At 40.4% G+C, this 24417-nt stretch overlaps 2 protein-coding genes across 2 annotated transcripts; both read left to right on the top strand.

The window, feature by feature from the left end:
* The first annotated feature begins 14468 nt into the window (after positions 1–14468).
* On the top strand, positions 14469–15974 carry LOC135770391 (olfactory receptor 51H1-like). Its single transcript, XM_065280089.1, has one exon. It carries the CDS (start codon positions 14731–14733, stop codon positions 15691–15693), a length of 963 nt encoding a protein of 320 aa, XP_065136161.1. The 5' UTR covers positions 14469–14730; the 3' UTR covers positions 15694–15974.
* Positions 15975–21070: 5096 nt separating this feature from the next.
* On the top strand, positions 21071–22070 carry LOC135770390 (olfactory receptor 52N5-like). Its single transcript, XM_065280087.1, has one exon. The coding sequence runs from the start codon at positions 21071–21073 to the stop codon at positions 22031–22033; it is 963 nt and encodes a 320-aa protein (XP_065136159.1). The 3' UTR covers positions 22034–22070.
* Positions 22071–24417: the final 2347 nt, after the last annotated feature.

Here is a 24417-nt window from a genome sequence, read left to right as displayed (position 1 = left end):
AAGGAAATGTAAAAACGTGAATCAGACAATAGGGGCTCACTATTGTGCTTTGACGGGCAACTCATAGACTATCTGTGGGCATGTTGGAAACCACCGGTTTAGATTAAACCAGGAATAGGCCTAAGTAATATTAGGACATTTTAGTAGCTTTTACAAACATACCTTACAAAAAACAACAGTGGTGTGCATCTTGAGACAAAACAATAACACATATGTATGTTAAGATATAAGTGCAATATGTTTTTTTTAATTTAGGCAGCTCAAACATGCAGTTTATTTTGGGATAAAGGAAACCTCACAGAAGAGTTCAGATGGAAAAGCCACTAAATGCTACCTCCATCAAAAATGAGATAGGCCTAATGATTGTAACCGAATGCTCTCGACACGTTCTATACATTTGTCAAGTACTTTCATATAAAATCTGCTTAATCCTGTCCTCAGGCCATTCAGAAATACCAGTTTTAGGCAGAAATCATTACAGTTTGATAAAGAAAATGGGAAGCACTTTATTTTACAGTACGTGTAGTTACCTTAAATGTACTTACCCAAAAGTGTGGTACTTACTTCTAGGTATCTTACATGGTAATTAACTGGTATCATTACTGTACTTACCAGTGGTACATACTTGGTAGTTATTATACAACTCTAGATAAGTACTTGGTAATAACAGATACATACTTATAGTGTAGGTATACTGTAACTAACAAAAAACATTTCTGTACTTACAAATAAATGTACAATATAAGTATTTAGTATTTACAGGCAAGTTAGGGTAAATGACAGGTATTTATAGTGACTAATATCAAGCACTACTGTACTTACAAATTGTATATACATGATAAGTGTGTGGTACCTGTAGGCTAGTGTAAGTTAATGAAAGGCACATATGGTGTAGGCTATGTATACTGTAACTAATGAGAAACACTACTGTACTTACAAATTGTATATACACGATAAGTGTGTGGTACCTGCAGGCAAGTGTAAGTTATACTTATATCATACATATATGATGAACTAAGAACAAACATTACTGATGTGTCATTTTGGTACTCAGTATCTTTGTCCTTTAAACCAAGCATTAAATAACTGTATGCATTAACTACTGGGTACATTCTCTAGTATGTCTATGGTAACTGAATGGAAACAGGACTGTAAAATAAAGTGTTGCTTTTTACACAGTTATTATATAGGACCTACCACCTAGGATATAGCATCATATAGATGTCACTGTAAAGCAAACCCAACCATTGACTATCATACGCATTACCTACTGGGTACATTCACTAGTACCTACATGTAACTGCATGGAAACAGGACTGTAAAATAAAGTGTTGCTTTTTACACAGTTATTACATAGGACCTACCACCTAAGATATAGCATCATATACATGTCACTGTGAGGCAAACCCAACCATTGACTATCATATGCATTAACTACTGGGTACATTCACTAGTACACACTTATTGTGTATAAACAATTTGTAAGTACAGTAGTGTTCGATATTAGTTATCATATATGTACACTATAAATACCTGTCATTTACCCTAACTTGCCTGTAAATACTAAAAACGTATATTGTAGATTTATTTGTAAGTACAGAAATGTTTCTTGTTAGTTACAGTATACCTACACTATAAGTATGTACAGTATCTGTTATTACCCAGTACTTATCTAGAGTTACATAATAACTACCAAGTATGTGTAACTGGCTACAAAACAGTTCTCTAATTTCTTTATAATTCTTTTATTTTTCTATTTCATCATTCACATTTTTTGTTGTGAACTTCTCAAAACTTCCCATATGCAGTTCTTTTATATTATGATTTATTTCTCTTTGTATTTTGTATGCATTTATGTTCATACTTGAAAAAAACTGTATGGGAACTAGATCTGAAGTATTTGTTGTCATTGGGGCACTTATTGGTGACGCACACGGTGGCGCTGTTGAGTGAGAGAGCTGTTTTGCCTCAGAGCACTGTGTGATGCTGCTGAGGTCAGACCTGTTCATGCTCTCTTGCATCTCTCCCCAGTAATATTGGTATGTTTTAAGTGTAATTTGTTAAAAACAGTTCATGAAATTGTTAAAGCAATATAATCTGTATGTGTTATGTTTAAACTTTGATGGATTGTATGTTTTATATGAGTTATATGGGACTTTGTGTGACGCACGTGTTGCTAACAAGCTGGTGTTGTGTACCCCTAGTGGTGAGCGGGAGAGACTACGTGCATCGTGTTAATTTAATGAAGTGCCCATATTTTGCAGGTATGCATGTCATAAAATATAAAAAAGGGATCTTTTTCATATAAAATTGATTTAAAATGATAACTATTTACAGATTGATGCATTACTTTTACTCATTTAAAATGTATAAAACCCAGTAAATGATTACAATGATTAATTGAAAACAATATTTGGTTTATAGTGTATACATTGTGTGTTGTTTAGAAACATTGATTGTAATTACGTGATTGCAATGTGTTGATACAATAATTCATAAACTTTTTCATTTTCATGTATAAAGATATAGTGCATATTACTAAAAAAGAACACACAACTGACTCTTTATGGAAAAAAATCTTTATTGAAGGGTTGTAACATGATTTGTTTATACACCGTTGTTGTTATATCATTTGGTGTTATATTGATTATCATATGTTTTTAATTTATTTCCCCATAATGTCATAATTATAGTGATGTAAAAAACATATACCTTTTGCCTGAGAGCACTGTGTGATGCTGCTGAGGTCAGACCTGTTCATGCTCTCTTGCATCTCTCCCCAGTAATATTGTGGTGAGTGGGAGAGACTACGTGCATCGTGTTAATTTAATGAAGTGCCCATATTTTGCAGAAAATAAAAAGAAGAGATCCCATTCTGTTGTCCTTGGCTTGTGTTCTCGAGAGGAAAAAGCGAGTCTGCTACATAAAACTGGTGCCGTGACCCGGATCCCAGCCGATCAGCCGCAGCCGATCACCGGGTATCAACTGTAAAGAATCAAGCCAAGACAAAGGGACCAACTACAGACTGCCAAAGCTGGTTAATGAACTCTGGTGCTTATATTCAGGTCTTATCTATATTGTGACATTCAGTTCTTATTGATTTGGTATTGACCTATATTAATTCAAATAATTTCATTACTGCTCTACAAAGACAAATAATATGGAAGGCCGTGAATGCAATATGTTCACACCAGTCATGGGTAGGGGTAGAGGTGTACTTACAGAACTATGTACGAGAAAAGCTGGTAATTTCACTCACACCCTCCAGGTAGCAACTACTGCCGTCAGTAACGTAGACAAGCAAGGGGAAAACACAGCGATGAATGCTGCAGCATGCGTCCCAAACACCCAGAACGTAAAACCTGAAGCGACAATAACAACCAGTAATGACACAAGTGCTCTAGAACGTGTGCTTAATATGCTAGAGAGGGTTCTTGAACGTACCGGACCACAAACGACCCACCCAGGCGGACCTCATCCGCCATCCTGGACTCGTCCACTCCGATGTAGAGTCTGTGGTGAAAAAAATAATTCCACACGATCTCACTGCATGTCTGAAAAAAGATGCCTGAATTGCTTTGAAGTCGGTCACCAGCGCAGAGTATGTCCCAGAACAGCCTCCGGGCTCGAGAACCCCTCCCCAAGTCAGGGAAACTGAAGCACCCACACAGAGAAGGGGACAGTGTGGGTGAGGAAATTGAAACCCTCCAAGATGAAGATGCTTTAAACACATACAAGTCAAATGTTAAGCTAATGTCAGGTAATATGGTGTTGTTTCAGAATGTAACAAAGTTAGAGCAAGCAGACAGCCTCTTCTACACAGACGTTCTAGTCAATGACAAAGTTACCCTGCAGGCCTTACTGGACAGTGGTTTGATGGCTTGTACCATCAATGAGGAAGTAGAGCATGTTTTACAGAGTGCTGGCGTTACCTTGGATCTATGTGGGATGCAGCCCAATGTTATGCTGGTTGGATGTGGAGGAGTTCAAGTTGCCCCAAAATGTGCATATCAGCTGAAATTGAAAGTGTACGACTATGAAGTCAGCGTGCCCACATTAGTCGTACCAGGGCAGCGAGACCAACTAATATTGGGCACCAATGTCATCAAATACGTCTTAAGCCGTCTTAAGCAAAATCCAGACTACTGGCGCATTGTAAATAGGCCTGAATCAACCAGAGAGCCTGTATTTGAACAGTTCCTCAATATGTTGTCCGGTATCAATAGATGGAAAGGAGATGAGATGCCTGATACCATAGGGACCGCTAGACTGGCACAGGCCATCACACTGCTGCCCAGACAGGAACATCTAGTGTGGGCCAGACTGCCTCCCAAGACCCCAGTTTCAGCGGGAAGTGCAGTACTGATTGAACCATCTAGATCGGCAACTCACAAGAAGGATATCATTGTCGGTCGGGTAGTGGCTTCAATGACTGCTGATCGATGGGTACCAGTTAGGATGTTAAACCCATACGAGAAGCCCATAACTCTGAAAAGGAACTCTAAGGTAGCTGATGTGTGTCCTTGTGTGGCCCTAGAGGATCTGGAAATAGAAGCAGAGCAGCCTCTTGAGACTATAAAGATTCAAAGCCAAACCGTACAAGATGGACCCATCGACACTGAATTCCAAAGTGCCTTGAGGGAAATGGAGCTCGGCGATCTGGACATCAATTCTTGTGAAGTCTCTTCATTTTGGAAGGGCCAGTTACTTAAACTAATTCAGAAGTATGAAGGTGTGTTTTCAAAGCATAAGCTAGACTGCGGAAAGGCGAATGATTTTGTGCACCGCATCCACTTATCTGACAGCCGACCCTTTCGATTGCCTTACCGACGTGTTCCGCCAGGACAGTATCAGAAATTGCGGCAAGTTCTGTCAGACATGGAAGAAAGGGACATCATTTGCAAATCTAGCAGTGAGTGGGCATCTCCTTTAGTACTTGTGTGGAAGAAGAGTGGAGACCTGCGAGTTTGTGTTGATTACAGGTGGCTCAATGCACGTACCGTTAAAGATGCCCACCCTCTTCCTCACCAAGCCGATTGTCTTGCTGCCCTGGGAGGAAACGCAATATTCAGTGCAATGGATCTTACATCTGGATTCTATAATATCCCCATGTGTGAAGAGGATAAGAAACTCACAGCATTTACTACCCCAATGGGGTTATATGAATTCAACCGTCTTCCTCAGGGATTATGCAACAGTCCAGCGAGTTTTATGCGGCTTATGATGAACATATTTGGTGACCAAAATTTCCTTACCCTACTGTGCTATTTGGATGACCTTCTGGTTGTAGCTCCCAATGAAGAAGAGGCTTTAAAGAGGTTTGAGATGGTTCTTGACAGACTGAGCGTTCACAGGCTTAAACTAGCCCCCAAAAAGTGCCACCTGCTCAGAAGGAGTGTCAGATTTCTTGGCCACATTGTGGATGAACATGGAGTGGTGACTGACCCTGATAAAGTTGCGGCAATCAGCGCCATCACTGAGAAGGATCTAATGATGGATGATGGAGTCTCACCCTCTCCAAGAAAGATTAAATCCTTTTTGGGCATGGTAATGTATTACCAACGGTTTATCCCAAACTGCTCCAGCATCGCTAAGCCTCTTTTCACATTGACCGCGGCAACCAAGGGTACCAAGGGCTGTTCGAGAGGTAGTGCAGTCTTCAGGAAGCTTAGTCCAAAGGATTGGACCAAAGAATGTGTTGTGTCCTTCGAACGACTAAAGTCAGCACTTTTAACCTCCATAGTATTGGCTCATCCTGATTTCAGCCAGCCGTTCATCCTATTTACAGACGCATCGCTTGATGGCTTGGGAGCTGTCCTATCACAAGTCTCTGGAGGAGAGACCAAGGCTCGGCCAGTTGCCTTCGCTAGCAAAGCCCTCACTCGTGCTCAATCCAACTACCCTGCCCATCGCCTAGAGTTTCTCGCCCTCAAGTGGGCTGTCTGTGACAAATTTAGCCACTGGTTAAAGGGGCATCCCTTCACAATTTGGACAGACAATAATCCTCTAACTTACATCCTGACAAAACCAAAATTAGATGCGTGTGAGCAGAGATGGGTGGCTAAGCTAGCTCCGTACAATTTCAATATCCAGTACATACCCGGTACCAAAAATGTAGTTGCCGATGCTTTAAGCCGGCGACCATTCATTCCCAGTCGTGTAAGCCAGAGGTTGGTAGCAGAGCCCTATAAACTTCTCCTCGAACAATCTGAACAGATCAAAGAGGGGATGGTTCAGGACGCCTTTAGGCTCAGTGCAAACAGCCAGTGTGTAAGCCATCCATCAGTGATATGTTCCTTGTCCCCCGAGCAGGTTACTGCCATACTTGAAGCCCATACTGAGTGGGATACGGGAACAAAGGAGAGAGTTGTGTCTTGGCTTGCTCAGGATGTCCAACAAGCAGTGTTGCCAGGGAAAGACACTCTCTCAGTTTTCCCCCTTAGAGAGCGCCAAGAAAAGCAGGAAGGTGATCATATCCTGTCAAGGGTTCTTTTTTATGTTCTACGAGGCAGAAGACCATCACGACGGGAAAGGTCAAAAGAGCCGCTCAAAGCTGTGAGAATGCTAAAGCAGTGGGAGAAATTGAGAATGCTGGATGGCATACTATACAGGGTCTGTAAAGATCCACTGACTAAGTCCACACAGTACAAGTTCATAGTCCCTGATTCATTGGTCAGTAAAGTCTTGTGCGGTATCCATGACGAAGCTGGTCATCAAGGCCGAGGCTGAACGTTGTCCCTTGCACGGCAGCATTTCTCGTGGGTCACCATGGAAAGAGACATTCGTGACTATGTGAAATGTTGCAAACGTTGCGTGGTCAGTAAGACTCCCGAGCCGGAAGGAAGGGCTCCATTAGAATCTATCCGCACCACTCAACCGTTGGAAATGATTTGTATAGACTTCTGGTCGGCCGAAGATTCATCTGCCAAAAGCATTGATGTGTTGGTGGCGACTGACCACTTTACGAAAATGGCTTATGCTTTCCCATGTAAGAACCAATCCGCAGCCCAAGTCGCGCGTCAGTTATGGGACAGGATTTTCTGTGTCTACGGCTTTCCTCAGAGGATCCATTCCGACCAAGGGGCAAATTTTGAAAGTCAATTGATCCATGAGCTACTACAGATTGCTGGGGTGAAAAAGTCAAGGACCACGGCCTATCATCCTATGGGGAACGGCCAGGTTGAAAGGTTCAACCGTACCCTCGGGAATATGATAAGAGCCTTGCCTCCAAGAGCTAAACAGAACTGGACACAAATGTTGCAAACCTTGACATTTGCTTACAATTGCACAGCCCATGAGTCAACTGGATTTGCCCCTTTCTATCTCATGTATGGGAGGATTCCTAGATTGCCAGTGGACATAATGTTCCAAAGTGTGAGTCAGGACAACAACATCACTGATTACGACCAGTATGTAAAAAAGATGAAAAATGATCTTCGGGAGGCAATGTTGCTTGCTCAGGCCAACACTGCTGCCAGTCACCAGCGGCAAGCAGCGCAATACAACAAGAGGATAAAAGGTCGAGATATTGAGGAGGGAGACCATGTGCTGATCGCCAACAAAGGTGAACGCGGACGTCGAAAGCTGGCGAATAAGTGGGAGTCGACCCCATATGTGGTGTTGTCAGTGGATACCAGGTGCCATACTTACCGCATAAGGAATATTCGAACTGGACAGGAGAAAGTGGTCCAAAGGAATTTGCTATTACAAGCCAGCGTCCTGCCCATTGAGGAGAATGATGAATGTTCAGAGCCAGTTTTTGATAATGCAGAACTTGATTATGGGGACTGTGAAGGTTCCACAAGTGACATTTCCTCAATAGATTCAGAGGGTTCTGACCATGTTGATGAAGTTAATGATGCAGCCCTCATATCAACCTGCCCACTGAGCCCATCGAATAGAGAGGATGTCGAAGACTCCAATGTTGAAACAGGATTTAGGCAAGTCGTGGCTGAATCAGAAGGTAACTGTGGCACAGCGGACATTGATCAGACATCTGAGCCAGAAAATAATGATTTGAGCGCTATAGTGAGTGGAAACAATGAAAATGACCCGACAGAATCAGAAAGGGGTCGCAAGGATGTTGATCAACCTACCTTCGAAATAACTCACCAAGTTAAAACAAGGGTTGGCAGAATAGTGAAGCCAGTAAACAGACTGATCCAGAACATGACCCAAAGCGTTGTTCTGCGCAGCCCATTCTTTAGTCTTTCGAGACCATAAATATCTTATTTCAGAACAATTAACCCTCCTTAATTAGCTCCTATATTACTCAATGGGGATACTGAAGAAAGGGAAAATCTAGTAGATTTTGTTTAAATTGAGGCAGTGTGTAAGGCACTTCCTTTAGCGAGTAGACATTAGAGGGCCTGGCCAGCTTTCCTTTGTCACTTCCCAGTCAAGTGGGTAACATATATGTTGCTGATCAAATGTTTTGAAAAGACCTTTCTCCCTATTATTGAGTTACATGTGCTGGATGAATTTTGTGAAGTTCAGGGGGGAGAATGTAACTGGCTACAAAACAGTTCTCTAATTTCTTTATAATTCTTTTATTTTTCTATTTCATCATTCACATTTTTTGTTGTGAACTTCTCAAAACTTCCCAAATGCAGTTCTTTTATATTTTGATTTATTTCTCTTTGTATTTTGTATGCATTTATGTTCATACTTGAAAAAAACTGTATGGGAACTAGATCTGAAGTATTTGTTGTCATTGGGGCACTTATTGGTGACGCACACGGTGGCGCTGTTGAGTGAGAGAGCTGTTTTGCCTCAGAGCACTGTGTGATGCTGCTGAGGTCAGACCTGTTCATGCTCTCTTGCATCTCTCCCCAGTAATATTGGTATGTTTTAAGTGTAATTTGTTAAAAACAGTTCATGAAATTGTTAAAGCAATATAATCTGTATGTGTTATGTTTAAACTTTGATGGATTGTATGTTTTATATGAGTTATATGGGACTTTGTGTGACGCACGTGTTGCTAACAAGCTGGTGTTGTGTACCCCTAGTGGTGAGCGGGAGAGACTACGTGCATCGTGTTAATTTAATGAAGTGCCCATATTTTGCAGGTATGCAGTTCATAAAATATAAAAAAGGGATCTTTTTCATATAAAATTGATTTAAAATGATAACTATTTACAGATTGATGCATTACTTTTACTCATTTAAAATGTATAAAACCCAGTAAATGATTACAATGATTAATTGAAAACAATATTTGGTTTATAGTGTATACATTGTGTGTTGTTTAGAAACATTGATTGTAATTACGTGATTGCAATGTGTTGATACAATAATTCATAAACCTTTTCATTTTCATGTATAAAGATATAGTGCATAAAAAAGAACACACAACTGACTCTTTATGGAAAAAAATCTTTATTGAAGGGTTGTAACATGATTTGTTTATACACCGTTGTTGTTATATCATTTGGTGTTATATTGATTATCATATGTTTTTAATTTATTTCCCCATAATGTCATAACTATAGTGATGTAAAAAACATATACCTTTTGCCTGAGAGCACTGTGTGATGCTGCTGAGGTCAGACCTGTTCATGCTCTCTTGCATCTCTCCCCAGTAATATTGTGGTGAGTGGGAGAGACTACGTGCATCGTGTTAATTTAATGAAGTGCCCATATTTTGCAGAAAATAAAAAGAAGAGATCCCATTCTGTTGTCCTTGGCTTGTGTTCTCGAGAGGAAAAAGCGAGTCTGCTACATATGTACCACTGGAAAGTACAGTAATGATACCAATTAATTACCATGTAGATACCTAAAAGTAAGTACCACACATTTGTCGGTAAGTACAACTTATTTACCATATATGTACAAGGTAAGTACACGTACTGTAAAATAAAGTGCTACCAAAAAATGCTAATTAACAAGAAATCATGCCGGGCGCACTTAGCAGGTTTGGCATCTGAGATCTTGAAATACAAATTTATTGTAAAGTGTTACCATAGCCTACTCTTTACAGTTTAAAAAAACTAAGTTTATTATTTCTTTATAATCTATATGAATGTGTGTGTTCTGAACTTATGCCTGTATACAAGACATACAGAATCTATATGTCAGGGTTATGTCTTGTCATGTTCATGTCTTTAAATTTGAAGTCATAGTTTTCATTTTCATGTCTTTTATTTTGAAAAAGGTTGACTGCCATATTTGTCTCTTGTTTCCCTATTCCCTAATGTGTCATGTTCTCCACATGCCGTGACTGCTCAGCCAGAGATATCCATTATCTGCAGTTCTACCAGTGATGGCTACGGCTTTGTGGTGTGTTTGGGCCACACGCTGCTCTACCGTTTTTATAGACTTCACTGCAGCCCATGGAACCTGAGTCTCCTGAGCCACCTGCCATGCCCGTACCAGTTCCCAAGATGGGCGTCGCCATGTCTGTACCAGTTCCCAAGATGGCCGCCTCCATGCCTGTACCAGTTCCCAAGATGGCCGCCACCATGCTTGAGCCAGTTCCCAAGATGGCTGCCGCCATGCCTGAACCAGTTCTCAAGGGACGAGGCCAAGAACAACAACCGAGGCCCTCTGCTGCTCCACTGCCTTGGCCCACCGCTGCTCCACAGCTAAGGCCTGCCAATGCTCCATGGTCCTGGCCCCTCACCCACAGACTTGATAATTTTGATGACTGTTGAGTGTCAGGAGCCGCCCTTAAGAGGGGGAGGGGGGTTATGTCAGAGTTATTTCTTGTCATGTTCATGTCTTTTATTTTGAAGTGATAGTTCTCATGTTCATGTCTTTTATTTTGAAAATGTTCACTGCTATGTTTGTCTCTTGTTTCTTAGTCCCTACTTAAGCCCTTTTGCCACCATTGTTCTTTGTTGGTTATTGGTTGTTGTATGGGTTTCTTCATGTTCATGTTCATGTTCTTATCACGCTCCTTGTTTCAGCCGTAATGCTGTTTCGCAAGGCTTCAGAGTGTTAACTGAGTTCATGTGTATGTGTGTGCAGGGATGGGCAGTATTTCAGATACATGTATTTAAAAGCCTTTAAAATCAAATGTAATTTGTATTTAAATACATTTAAGATGAGTATTTTTGTACTTTTAAGAATTCATGCTGCACACACGTTGAAAGGGTTTATGATAAAAGACACGCGTGTGTGTGTGTGATTAAAACACTTTAGTACTATGTGTCACTGTGGCGGCCGGTGTTTTCTCTTCAGAGGGACGCGATTCACGGGAATTCATGCTGCACATGCATCAAATGTGATAAAAGACACATGTGTGTGTGTGGATGTTTGTGCGTTCGTAACACGCGCATCGAAGGGTTTATGTAAAAGACGTGTGTGTGTGTGTGTGTGTGTGTGTGTGTGTGTGTGTTTGTGCGTGCGTGCGCCGCTACACGCGCATCGAAAGGGTTTACGATAAAAGACACGTGTGTTTGTGTCTGTTTGTGTGTGTGTTTTTGTGCGTGGGTTTACGATAAAAGACACGCGTGTGTGTGTGTCAAAAGGGTTTATGATAAAATATGCATGTGTAAGAAAGACACTGTGTTTTAAGACACTCATTTAACATTAAACTGATTACACATGACATTAAATTGAAAGTTAGTTTGAACGAAAAACTGTTATCCAATCATAGCAGTTGGCCTTTACTTCCAAGTTGTCAATGCAGCCCGCCCATTAAAACGGACCATTTCTGTAACCAGCTTAAAAATCAGGGTAAAAAATGGCTTATTACTTATTGCTTTTGATGTTTTTGGATGTAAAAACCATGCAAACGTCATGAGTAGACCTCAGACAACAGTATAAAACAATAAAAACGACAGAGGAAGGGCACTTTTAATGTCTTCCAGAAAATGTTCTTCTTCAAATATATAAACATACAATATACCAAATGAAAGAACAGACCCTCTGCTTTCAAACAAAAAAAAAAGTTTCATCCTACCTTCAGTGGTTCTTTTGTAATCAGCTTTTGAATATGGGTAGGTTTCTGCTAAAACACCACATTTTGAGCAAAAGCAGTGATAATTTAGCCTGGTTAGCCAGACCTACATCAAGATGTAAGGTCTGGCAACTCTTCACACAAACGGCTCAATGCAAGGGGCGGGATATAAGGTTGTCCCTCAAAATGCCTCTGCACGCAATAGGATAGCGCTATGACTAATCAGAGCAACGAAGAAGGTGACGTAGTTACCGTAACCAGTCGGCAAAACTCCAAACACATCTTTCTTGCTTAAAAAGGACTTCAGTAGGGTTATTTGCTCTTCTCTCAAAGAAAAACATAAGTCTAAGTCCTCCAGAGTCGCGGCCAAAGCCGCTTCAAAAGAAAGCTGTTCGCCAGCAGCAGCAGCAGCCATTCAAGTAGGAACCGTTGCAGCTCTGTCGTCATCATGTTAAGCCCGCCCCACAGACGCTACACACGATGTGATTGGCCTGACCAAATTTTGGTTTTTGGAGCTGTTAAGTGTATTGTGAGTGCCTAGACTAAACCCTGGCAGCAAATATATTTTGCGGCCGCTAGGGTGCGTCTAGATTTCTAGGCTAGTGATAATTCCATTTTTGTGACGACTTTTCATAGAGTTCCCATTCAGAGCGATCTTTAAAACAGACACGGACATGCAGCAGCTTGCCATAGGGCAATACTTCCGGGTTTAAAAAGTTGCGACCACCTAGTGGATAATAGCGGTATTGCGGAAAGACGGAAAAACTCGTCATTGGCGAGGAAGCGTTTTCTCTTGATTGACGAGATATCTCGTCAATGGCGGGGAAAGAGTTAAAATTAAGGAAATGTACTGCCATCCATGCCTTGATTTCATCAAAACACTGTAATAGAGGATCTAAAGAGCAGGTATCTGTCAGTTTCAAAGGCAGATACATTTGCAGCTGATCTTCATAGCAATGAAAAGAAACACCAAATTTCCTAAAAATATGTCCCAAAGGGAGCATACAGAGAAAACAGAATAGGCCCCAAAATGGCACCCTGAGGGACCCCACACGTAAGGGAAGCAGTAGAGGAGACAAAGTCACCAACATGAACTGAGAATGATCTTTCAGCCAAATCAGATCTAAACCATTCCAGCGCAGTACCCCTAATGCCAATGCATTGTTCCAGCCGTGCAATCATAAAGATCTTGTGATCTACTGTATCAAATGCTGTCGAGAGGTCTAATAGGAGTAAAATCGTCCAGTCCCCTGAATCAGGGGCAAGTAGCAAATCATTAAAAACCTTCACCAGTGCAGGTTCTGTACTAAAAGACTTCATGAATACCATTTAAGTCAAGATAGGAATTAAATTGCCCAAATACAACCTTTTCCAGTAGTTTACAAGGGAACAGTAATTTCGAGATAGGTCTAAAATTAGCCAATACTGATGTATCCAAAATTGATTTCTTGATTATTGGTTCCACAGCTGCATATTTAAAAGACTTTGGTACAACTCCCAAAGCATGGCTACTGTTAATAATTTCAAGAATTTTTGGACCAATGGATTCAAATGACTCTTTTAAAAGACAAGGAGGAACGATATCCATCCCACATGAAAAATATTTCATTTTAACAATAATCTTGTTCAAAGAGTTCAAAGATACCATCTCAAACTGATAAACAAAAACAAAAACAGCAGGGCATTCAGTGGAGATAGATACAAAAACTGATGGCAGAGAAATGTTTGCTCTAACAGCCTCAATCTTACTAATAAAAAGTTTTTAACTAAAAAAAGACTCCAAGCAAGTAGCTTGCGTAATGTTCAATACAGCATTAATAGTACTGAACAACACAGCTGGTTTGTGAGAGTTATTACAAATGACATCAGAAAGATACTTAGATTTCTCAGATCTAACAGTTTTCTGATATCTAGATAAACTTTCCTTTAAAATGTCATAGGAAACCTGCAATTTGTCCTTTCTCCAGCGGCGTTCTGCCCTTCTGCACTCAAGCCTTAAAGCTCGAGTAGTAGCATTTAGCCATGGTTGAACTCTAGATTAGAGTCACACGTTAAACATACCTCAAATAAAACAGGCAAATGATCAGAGAAAATAGTATTACAGACTTCAATATTATCAATTGGCAAGCCATATGATAAGACCAGATCTAATGTGTGAACACCTATATGTGTGGCACTAGCCACAGACTGAGTTAAGTTAAAAGGTCGGATACCCAACTTCGTTTGCCATTCCAGATGTTTACTTCTGGGTTTGAGATGGGGTTATATCCAAAATCCGAGTTGTCTGGAACGCAGCATTATAATGGAGGTGGTGCTTATGCTACATTCCAGACAACTTGGATTTCAAATATTATGACGTTACATATCCTTACCCTGACCTCAATGCGTTCCAGTCATCAACTCTTGTTCACACACACAAAACAACAAACAATGATGAAACACAAGAAACCCTAAACAACACATCAGAGGTGGGAGGTGTGTATGGTCTTATAAAAGTAATGGTTCAGTATAGGCCGTGATTTCAGTCTAGTGCTTGAGATGGACGTTAACACTAAATTTGATTTTCTTTTCATCCGAATCTAGCATAAGCTTCTGTGGCATGTCTTTTGTGTCTTTGCATTAATTTTATGATTATGCTGTTTGATGGTTCTTAAATGCAATTATTGTGAGATTAAACCTATTATATCTAGGTTGTTTTAATAGAAATTATAACTGACTGTTTTTTATTGTCATCATACTGTATAACTCAGTATTGATATTGATTTTGTATTTTAGTATAGGTGTCTAAGTAGGTTTGTATCAGGTAATTGTGAAGTCTTTCCAGGGCAATGTTTTTTACCAACTTCACTGAATTCTACCTGCAGGGATTTCCAGGACTCCAAGCGCAGTATTATGGAGCTGTGGGAGCGTTTTTGTTTTTTGTCTACTTGACTCTGGCAGGAGGAAACATCTTTATAATTTCATTTATTGCATATGAGAGAAGCCTCCAAAAACCTACATATTTAATCTTCTGTAATCTTGCAGTGTCTGATCTTGTTTTTGGAACTGTAACATTGCCTACTGCATTTTCCAAATACCTTTTCAATGCCAACACTGTATCGTTTTATAGCTGCTTTGTGCAAATGTTTTTTGTTCATTATTTAGGGAGTGTTAATTCTTTTATTTTGCTATTAATGGCCATTGATCGATTTGTTGCTGTGCGCAACCCACTTAGATATGTTGTTCTTATTACAAATAAAAATATCCTAATGGCATGTGCAGTGATTTGGACAGTGCTAATAGCTTTCTTGGTAGTCATTGTTTACCAAACCTTTGATGAACCCTACTGTGCTTCTAATGTAATAACCCAAAATTACTGTGACCAAAATTCGGTATCTAAACTATCCTGTGGAGATGTAAGGCAAAAAAGGTTTTTAACATTTGTTATTGCCATGTTTGTTCTTTTAGGCCCTTTGACTTTTATTTTATTTTCATTTATTGCTATCATCACAGCAGTTTATAAAATTTCTGACAGTCAGGCTCGATATAAAACATTCTCAACCTGCACTCCCCAACTTATTATTATTTGCCTGTACTATGTCCCCAGATGTGTTGTCTATGTGTATGATGTGACTGTCACGATCTCTCCAGGTATTCGGATGCTGTTAATTATGTGCTACAGTCTGCTGCCCCCTATTGTCAATCCAATGATATACTGCTTCAGAACTAAAGAAATCAAAGATGCATTAAGGAGGAAAATTAGACACAAAAAAATCAGCATGCAGATGGCATTGCTCTGGAGCGTAACCTAAAATATTTAAATTGCTATAATACAGAGTGCATTGTTTCCACTATGTCCCGTTTATGTCCAATCCTTGTCATTCTGCCTGTGATTTGTAATTCTGACTGTTATGATGTTATCTCATTTAATCTGTTTATTTCTTTGCTGGCAAAAAATTAAGTGTGTTATTTGTCATTTTTTTTATATATAAATGAGTGCATTGAGCGGTGTCAACTGAATGAGCACAAATCATTTTTAAAATCATATTGTTTCTTTGTAACTGAATGTAAAATAGTTTTAGATGGAATGTATATTTTTACCATGCAGCATTTTGCTGTTGCTGGTTAAATTATGTAAATTACTCACATGACTATATGCAAATAAATGTTTATTAAGTGTAGCAAAATTATTCACCGGCTACACGACTGCAACTGGATTTTCTAAAAATCTTCACCCTGGCAGGAGTCTTTATAAAAGTTCAGTTTCAGTCACCTGATACTGCATTTGCGTGCTGATGAACGGCCAAACAGCATAGAAAAAGGTACAGTTTTGAAAATACCCATGTTTGTGTGGACAGGGCCTTAGATTTAAGTGAAGTAACATATACCCAATCACATATGAGCGTTATAACGGCAAATAATTTTTTATGCATGCACGTCTGGTTGAGCTTCGAAGTTTAATAGACAGGAGCAGAAACAACGGAAACCTGTCACTGCGTTGTCTCATATGCAGTGCTGCATCTGTACTAGCAATTTTTTCACATGCTTTCTGGTATTGCCAATTTAAATATTTAAAGCATCATGAAACCCCGCTCTTTCAGCTCCACTCACTATCATTTTGAAAAATGTATCTTAAATGGGCGTAGTCGCTGTGAGAAGAACGGCGAGGAGTGGGTGGGGAAAGTGATATAAGCTAGTGTAACAAATATTAAGATTTATTAAGAATAGCAGTATTACAGAAATAATTAAACTGAATATAATATTTCATTTAAATAAAGGTCAAGAAAAACTCTTATAGTTTAAATAATAGCGTGTTTGAAGATAATAAAAAGTCCTCAGGACATGGTAACTCAGGACAGATCAAAGTTCACCTGCCTCCCCTAGCTTTCTCAAGCAAATTCAGTTGATGGTGAGTCTAGTCCAGACACCCCTCCCCTCGCTTACCTGGCTGCATGGAGCACATGCACGCGCGGGCACACACTAAAGCGAAACGTCTTCGCATTGGATAAGAACACGATATCTTATAAATAATAATGAGACACCGACGGTCAAAATGTACTACAGTGCTTCTCCACATCACAGTGTCACAGTGGTTAAGATAAGTTGTTAATAAAAACTTGGAAGAATAAACAATAAAAATATCAAATATCAAAATTAAGCCTATTAAAGATCACCTATTTCATTTCTAAAAAACAACATTATTTTGTGTATTTGGTATAATACAATGTGTTCGCATCATTTATGGTTAAAAAACACATTATTTTCTACATACTGCACATTTGTGTAGCTCCAGATTTCACTCTCTCCCTGAAATGCACAGATTTGAAAAGCGCTGTATCCCTTTTTGGCCAGCTTATCTGTACACAACATACAGAATCTACATGTCAGGTACCAGTTCCCAAGATGGCCGTCATCATGCCTGTACCAGATCCCAAGATGGCTGCCCTCATGCCTGTAACAGTTCACAAGATGGCCGCCACCATGCTTGAACCAATTCCCAAGATGATTGCCGCCATGCCTAAACCAGTTCTCAAGGAACGAGGCCGAGACCAACAACCAAGGCCCTCTGCTGCTCCACTGCTCTGGCCCACCGCTGCCCCACGGCTGAGGCCTGCCAATGCTCCACAGCCCAGGCCTGCCATTGCTCCTCGGCCGAGGCCCGCCATTGCTCCACGGTCCTGGATCACCCATCCACAGACTTGATATTTTTGATGACTGTTGGGAGTCAGGAGCCGCCCTTAAGAGGGGGGGTTATGTTAGGGTTAATTCTTGTCATGTAAATGTATTTTGTTTTGAAGGGATAGTTCTCATGTTCATGTCTTTTATTTTGAAAATGTTCACTGCCATGTTTGTCTCTTCTTCTTTGTACCTATTTAAGCCATCTTGTTACCATTGTTCTTTGTTTGTTATTGTTTGTTGTATGGGTTTATTAATGTTCATGTTCTTATCACGCTCTTTGTTTCATCCGTAATGCTGCTTCGCAAGGCTTCAGAGTGTTAACTGAGTTCATGTGTATGTGTGTGTATAGGTTTGTTGTATAGGACTTGATGTTGATATCCCTTCATGTATACTTGAGGCACCAATGAGACTCCGTGGGATGGTCAATTGAGTGACCCTCTGTAACACTACTCCTCAGCCCTTCCATCTCCTGAGGTTGTTGCTTTCGCGTATCTCAGTGCATAAACCTCAATCTCTAAAGCCACAATCTCACCACAACCCGACCATACATACCAACCCGTTTGACTAAGGCCCGAAGCCCCACTGTCGTCGTTAATGCAGGTTCAGTGGCAAATGGTTCTGTATGGCATACTATTTACCGCAATACACAAGACAACAAGAAAACGCCCAAATCTCACCGCAACCTGACCATGCGCGCCAACCTGTTTTACTAAGGCCAGATGCCCCACTGTCGTCGTTAATGCAGGTTCAGTGGCAAAAAGTGGCAAACTATTTATCGCAATTTCCCAGCAGCACAGGTCAATTGTTGATATCACTTAATATTTACCTGAGGCATCGTTGAAACTCTGTGGGATGGTCAATTGAGTGATGGCACCCTTTGGATTATCAAGTGGGCGCCCTCCTTCCTGGGTGTTTTTCGCTGATAGGCCCACGACACCTCCAGAGGGTTCAGCAGTGAATCCCAGCATCCCAGGTTCACTCCCTATGTGCCATCAACTCGAACTTGAAGAAGCAGTGGGAAGCCAGTGGCTGTGGGTGAAGAGAAAAGACTCGGACGCGGAGAGGTCTTTGACTGCCTGCCGGTGGGACTTTCCTTGCACTCCCATCTCCCTGAGTAGCCTGGATGTTGAGGAGGCTACGAACCCTTTGCAACCTACTTCCACTGGGCATAACTTCACATTCCAGCCTTGTTGTTGTGCATCAAATGCAAGTTCAGCGTACCTCAGCATTTTCCGTTTATAGGCCTCCTCCACTGCACCCTTCCATGGCACGGTGAGCTCAATGATGTAGACAAGCTTGAGCGAGGCTGACCACAGAACAAGGTCTGGTCGCAGGTTGGTGGCTGCAATTTCAACTGGGAAGCAGAGTTTCTTGTTCACGTCTGCCAACAGCTTCTAGTCCCGTGCTCTGCCCAGCTGACCAGAGTCTGATCTTATGGTGGTGAGGTTGGCTTGACCCTCACCCTTCCGAACAAATGGTGTTGGCTGCCACTGGGATGATGGGGGAGGAAGGCCATTCACACTTGTCTGTTGAGTTTCCAACACTGCAGCAAGACACTTCAGCACCTGGTTGTGCTGCCAGGTGTAACGGCCTTGGATGAGGCTGATCTTGCATCCCACTAAGATGTGCTTCAGTGTTGCTAGACTTGAGCATAGAGGGCACGTGGGGTCCTCAGCATACCATTGGCTTAGGTTTGCAGGAGAATGCAGAACATCGTAGGCAACCCTGATGGTAAAGCTTGCCCTGAATGCCTCCATCTCCCACAGCTCTTTCCAGGAGATCTTTCTCTTCTCCACTCTTTTTCATGCCATCCACTGCCCATGCTTTGCCTATGCCACAGCTTGGGCGCACCTTCTTGCTTCCTCCTCCCGACGTACCTCCTGGACCACCATCTTGCGTCTCTGAGATGGAGGGGCCTTGTTCCACACTGGTGTACTGGCCCCAAGTTCAAGACCACTCCTCCCCACCTTCATTCGGCCCACAATTTATTTGTGTTTGAGTGCTGCCTTTGCCTGCTCAGTTGCAGCCAATGGGGTCCACTTCCTTCCGGTGGCCAAGATGGAGGCAGCTTGGGCTACAAATGGATCGCTCAAATCGAGTAGCATCATCTCCAGTCTGACTTTGGGACACTTGTACTCCTCTACCAAACTGGTGATGGGCAGGTGTAGCATCACTTTGCCATAAAGTCCAATACTGCTAAGGCACCTGGGAAGGCCAAGCCACTTCCTTACATATGAGCTGACCAATCTCCCCAGCTTTTCCACCTTTGAAAGCAGGACTTCATAGAGGGTTAATGGCAATAGCAGACATGGAAGTAGTCCATACTGCATGGACCAGAGCTTCAGCTTGCCCGGAAGCAGGGTTCTGTTGATGTTCTCCAGGCCACTGGCTACCTCCTTCCTAAGCTGCTCTACTTGCTTATTGTCTTTAAGGGAGGCATCATACCAATGACCTAGGCTCTTCACTGGCTTCTCAGAGACAGTTGGGATGGGTTCCTCACCAATGTTGAAGCGGTGGTCTGACAGCTTCCCCTTGATGATGGAGATACTTCTGGACTTGCTCAGCTTGATCTCAATGTTTTCCTGGAGCTTATTTAGTAGCCGTACAGTGCAAACCTTGGTCGTGGTGAGTTGTGAGGTCATCCATGTAGTCTCTAAAGTAGTCAAAGTCTGTCCACAGGAGGTTGTGAGGGACTGAGCCAAAGGCGTTTGCGAGATTCAGGAACACCACGTGAAGATCTGTTCCCTCCTTTTTGGCGACCTGGATATATATATCATTTCAAACTATTTTTTAAAACAGCTGATAGTCATGACTTGAGCTCTGTATGTATAAAATGTAAAAAAAAAACATCACTAGTTTAATGTGCTATATTAATGGTTATTATATTAATGGATAACATTCAGATAATGTAATCTTCAGAATTTAGTAAATACAAGTTAATATAACCACCAAACAATCCGCATCAGTATCTGCAGATATCAGTATGAATAATCGTCATCAGTGGAAAAATGCTAATAACATTTAAATTCAATATCTGATGTATATTATAAATGTTATTGTTTAATAACATGTAGCAAACTAATGGATACCCCCCCACACACACACACAAGAACAAAAAAAAAACACGTCAACAGTGGGAGGTCTCTGTAATCTTATTATAAAGATGATAAGCCATGATTTCGGTGTATTGTTTCAGACGGACATTAAGAGTGAATGAGATTTCCATTTGATCAAGATCTAAAGCATAAGCATCTGTGCCAGTTCTTTTACAGTATGTCTGTACATTAATTTAACTTCAGATTTAATGAAGCTTTAGCAGATTAGTTACAATAACAGCATCAAGTTTTCATTGGATTGTTTGTTTTGTGGAATTGTAATTTATATTTTGAGTCTAACCTTTTCATGCAATTTTTCATTCCATCCTTCACACTGTGCAACTGATTCTGTTTTTGTATTGCAGTGTATGTGGGTTTACTGTATATCGTTTAACTGTGAAGTCCTGCAAGAGCCATGTTTTTTACCAACTTCACTGAATTCTACCTGCAGGGATTTCCAGGACTCCAAGCGCAGTATTATGGAGCTGTGGGGAGCTTTTTGTTTTTCGTCTACTTGACACTGGCAGGAGGAAACATCTTTATTATTTCATTTATTGCATATGAGAGAAGCCTTCAGAAACCCACATATTTAATCTTTTGTAATCTTGCTGTGTCTGATCTTGTTTTTGGAACTGTAACGCTGCCTACAGCATTTTCAAAATATATTTTCAATGTCAACACTATATCGTTTTATTGCTGCTTTGTGCAAATGTTTTTTGTTCATTATTTAGGGAGTGTTAATTCTTTTATTTTGCTATTAATGGCCATTGATCGCTTTGTTGCAGTGTGCAACCCACTTAGATATTGTGCGATTATTACAAACAAGACAATTGTGTTGTCATTTGCATTGATTTGGATACTCCTTATAATTTCTTTGTCGATCGTTGTGTACGAAACATTTGATGAACCCTTTTGTGCTTCTAATGTAATAACCCAAAATTATTGTGATCAAAATACAATATCTAAACTGTCTTGTGGAGATGTAAGACAAAAGCGAATGTTTCCATTTGGAAATGCCATGTTTGTTCTTTTGGGCCCTTTGACTTTTATTATATTTTCATTCATTGCCATCATCACATCAGTTTTTAAAATCTCTGACAGTCAGGCTCGATATAAAACATTCTCAACCTGCACTCCCCAACTTTTTATTATTTGTTTGTACTATGTTCCCAGATGTGTTGTCTATGTGTATGATGTGACTGTAACAATCTCTCCAGGTATTCGGATGCTGTTAATTATGTGCTACAGTCTGCTGCCGCCTGTTGTCAATCCAATGATATACTGCTTCAGAACTAAAGAAATCAAAGATGCATTGAGAAGGAAAATAAGACACAAAGTTAGCCTCCAGATGACAATGATGTGGGGAAAAAGTAGATAAACATCTTTAATAATTGTTTACACTATGTTCATCTATGTATATGGCTTTTGATCAGTCTAATGACAAACCCTATTTCAGTAATTATATGTATTTGTTTGTTTGGCAAAAGTTTAATTTGTCACCTGTTGCTTGGGGTGGGATATAAGTAAATGTAATGTTTAGTAACACAGGAACAACATTTATAACTTATTTAAATATTTAGGTTTTCTCTGAAAATGCAAAAGCTCTTAAAATATAAAGGGTGACATTTTGGATTATTCAAATAGATTTTTTTATTCTTTAACATTCGTTCTTAATAAAACCTGCTTTTAGAAAAAGCAAATATGTTCTAGCAAAAACTGGAAATATGTTTATTTGTTTAAGAGGCCATATGCAGGCCAAAAGTCATAAAAACTTTTTTCAGACTTGCCAATAAATGATTGATTTCACACATTAGTTACATATATGCATAGTGTTTGAATATTTACAGTGACAGTAACACTTTATAATAAGGTTATATTTGTTAACATTAGTTGCAACAATTCTTCAATAACATTTCTTAATCTTAATTCATGGTAATTTTACCATTTACTAAAAAATTGCTGTAGTTATGCAGCTGTTTGCCATTGTAGATTTAAATGTATGTTATTTACTGGCAACCACTTTTTCAAAGTTAAATGAACATTAAACAAAGTCTTTGTCTTTACAGAATAAAACTATAAAAAATGCAAAGCATTCTGGGAATCAAACTTTTTCATTTTTTTTCCAGAATGCTTTGCATGAGGCTGTTATTTTATAGTTTTATTTTGTAAAGATAAAGACTTGTTAATGTTTAATGTCATACTGTCATTTCTACAGAAACAGTGTAGTATTTTTTTTTTAATCAAAACTTTAACATGAGTTAATGCACAGTGAACCAACATTACGGAAGATGCATTAACTCATGTTAAAAAGGACCTATTTCGTTTCTTAAAAAACAACGTTATTTTGTGTATTTGGTGTAATACAACAACCCAATCTCACAGAAATTCGTGTTATAGTCACGAAAAATTTGATAAAGGTTTTCATGTTATTGACATGATTTCCCGCTGTTCTTCATGCCTGGAGCACGAATGTCTTTTTCTTGCCACCCAGCACGAATTTCTATGAATGGATTTTTGTGTCTGTGCAACGATTTTATTATTGCGTCATTTAATATTTTGTTTTCTCATTGTTTTTTCCTATTTTTTTTTACCATTGTCGCTTGGGGTTTGGGTAAGAATCACTTTCTGCGACTTTCTAAGCCAAACCCCATCTCTTAACCCAACTCCAGGCGAGAATAGTTATAAAAGTGAACGAAAAACACGTAGAAGCTAATGCATAAATTACATTCTAACGCAAACCCCAAATCTAACCCTAACAGGAGTACCAAACTTATTTATGGCACAAAGTATTTATGGCACTAAATTAGCTCCATAATGGCACCACTGTGTAGTGCCAGAATGGTGCTGCAAGCCGACACACAAGCCAGTGCTCTGTGTTTCACTGGTTTGAGGAGAGAACACGAGAGGAGACTGGCTCGACACAAACACTATAAAACTTTGTGAATGTGTTAGGTGTCACCCAGCCAGCAGCTCTACAAATATCTGTCAGTGAGGAACCATGAGCTAATGCTCAAGATGATACAACACTTTTCGTAGAGTGAGCCTTCAAATTAAAGGGGCATGCGGTTCCCTGCATTTGATAAGCAAGGGTGATGGTGTCCACAATCCAGCTTTCTCTTTCTGCTGACCACCGTAACAGACAAAGAGCTGGTATGAGGTCCTGAGGCTTTGAGTTTGGTCCACACACAACCGCAGTGCGCGTACGGGACATAACAAAGCCATGGCTGGGTCTGCCTTCTTCGAGGGCAGCGCTTGCAGGCTCACCACCTGATCCCTGAATGGAATGGTGGGAACCTTGGGCATGTAGCTGGGCCGGGATCTCAGTGTTAAGTTGGAATCAGTAGGCCCGAACTGAAGGCACAAATCATTGACCAAAAAGGCATGGAGGTCCTCTACCCTCTTCGCAGAGTTTTAATTGAGAAAAACTTGATACTCACTGACTGCAAAGGCTCAAAGGGAGCGACCTGCAGGGCTTTCAGCACCATGGATAGGCCCCAAGGAGGAATAGAGGGATGCCGCAAGGGATTTAGCCGTTGCACACCCCTTAAAAACCTAATAACAGGTAACATTTGCGGTACATCACTCAGAACCTCATCAGGGGAATTCACAGGGGGGTTGTCGCAAGGAGCATGATTTCTGGGAAACAGTTCCTGGTGGTTCAGTAAGGAGCAGCCAGCAAAATGCTCTACTCATCCTCCCTGACTTTGCACAGTGTCTGTGCAAGAAGGCTCACTAGGGGAAATGCATATTTGTACAGACCCA

Source organism: Paramisgurnus dabryanus, chromosome 8 (genome assembly GCF_030506205.2).
Source record: "Paramisgurnus dabryanus chromosome 8, PD_genome_1.1, whole genome shotgun sequence".
Taxonomy (NCBI): Eukaryota; Metazoa; Chordata; class Actinopteri; order Cypriniformes; family Cobitidae; genus Paramisgurnus; species Paramisgurnus dabryanus.
The sequence above is the reverse complement of the archived record's forward strand: the minus strand, read 5'-3'. Positions and strand labels throughout refer to the sequence as shown.

Coding starts and splice junctions, on each gene's coding strand:
- LOC135770391 (XM_065280089.1), top strand. CDS start 14,731: ATGTTTTTTACCAACTTCACTGAATTCTACCTGCAGGGATTTCCAGGA.
- LOC135770390 (XM_065280087.1), top strand. CDS start 21,071: ATGTTTTTTACCAACTTCACTGAATTCTACCTGCAGGGATTTCCAGGA.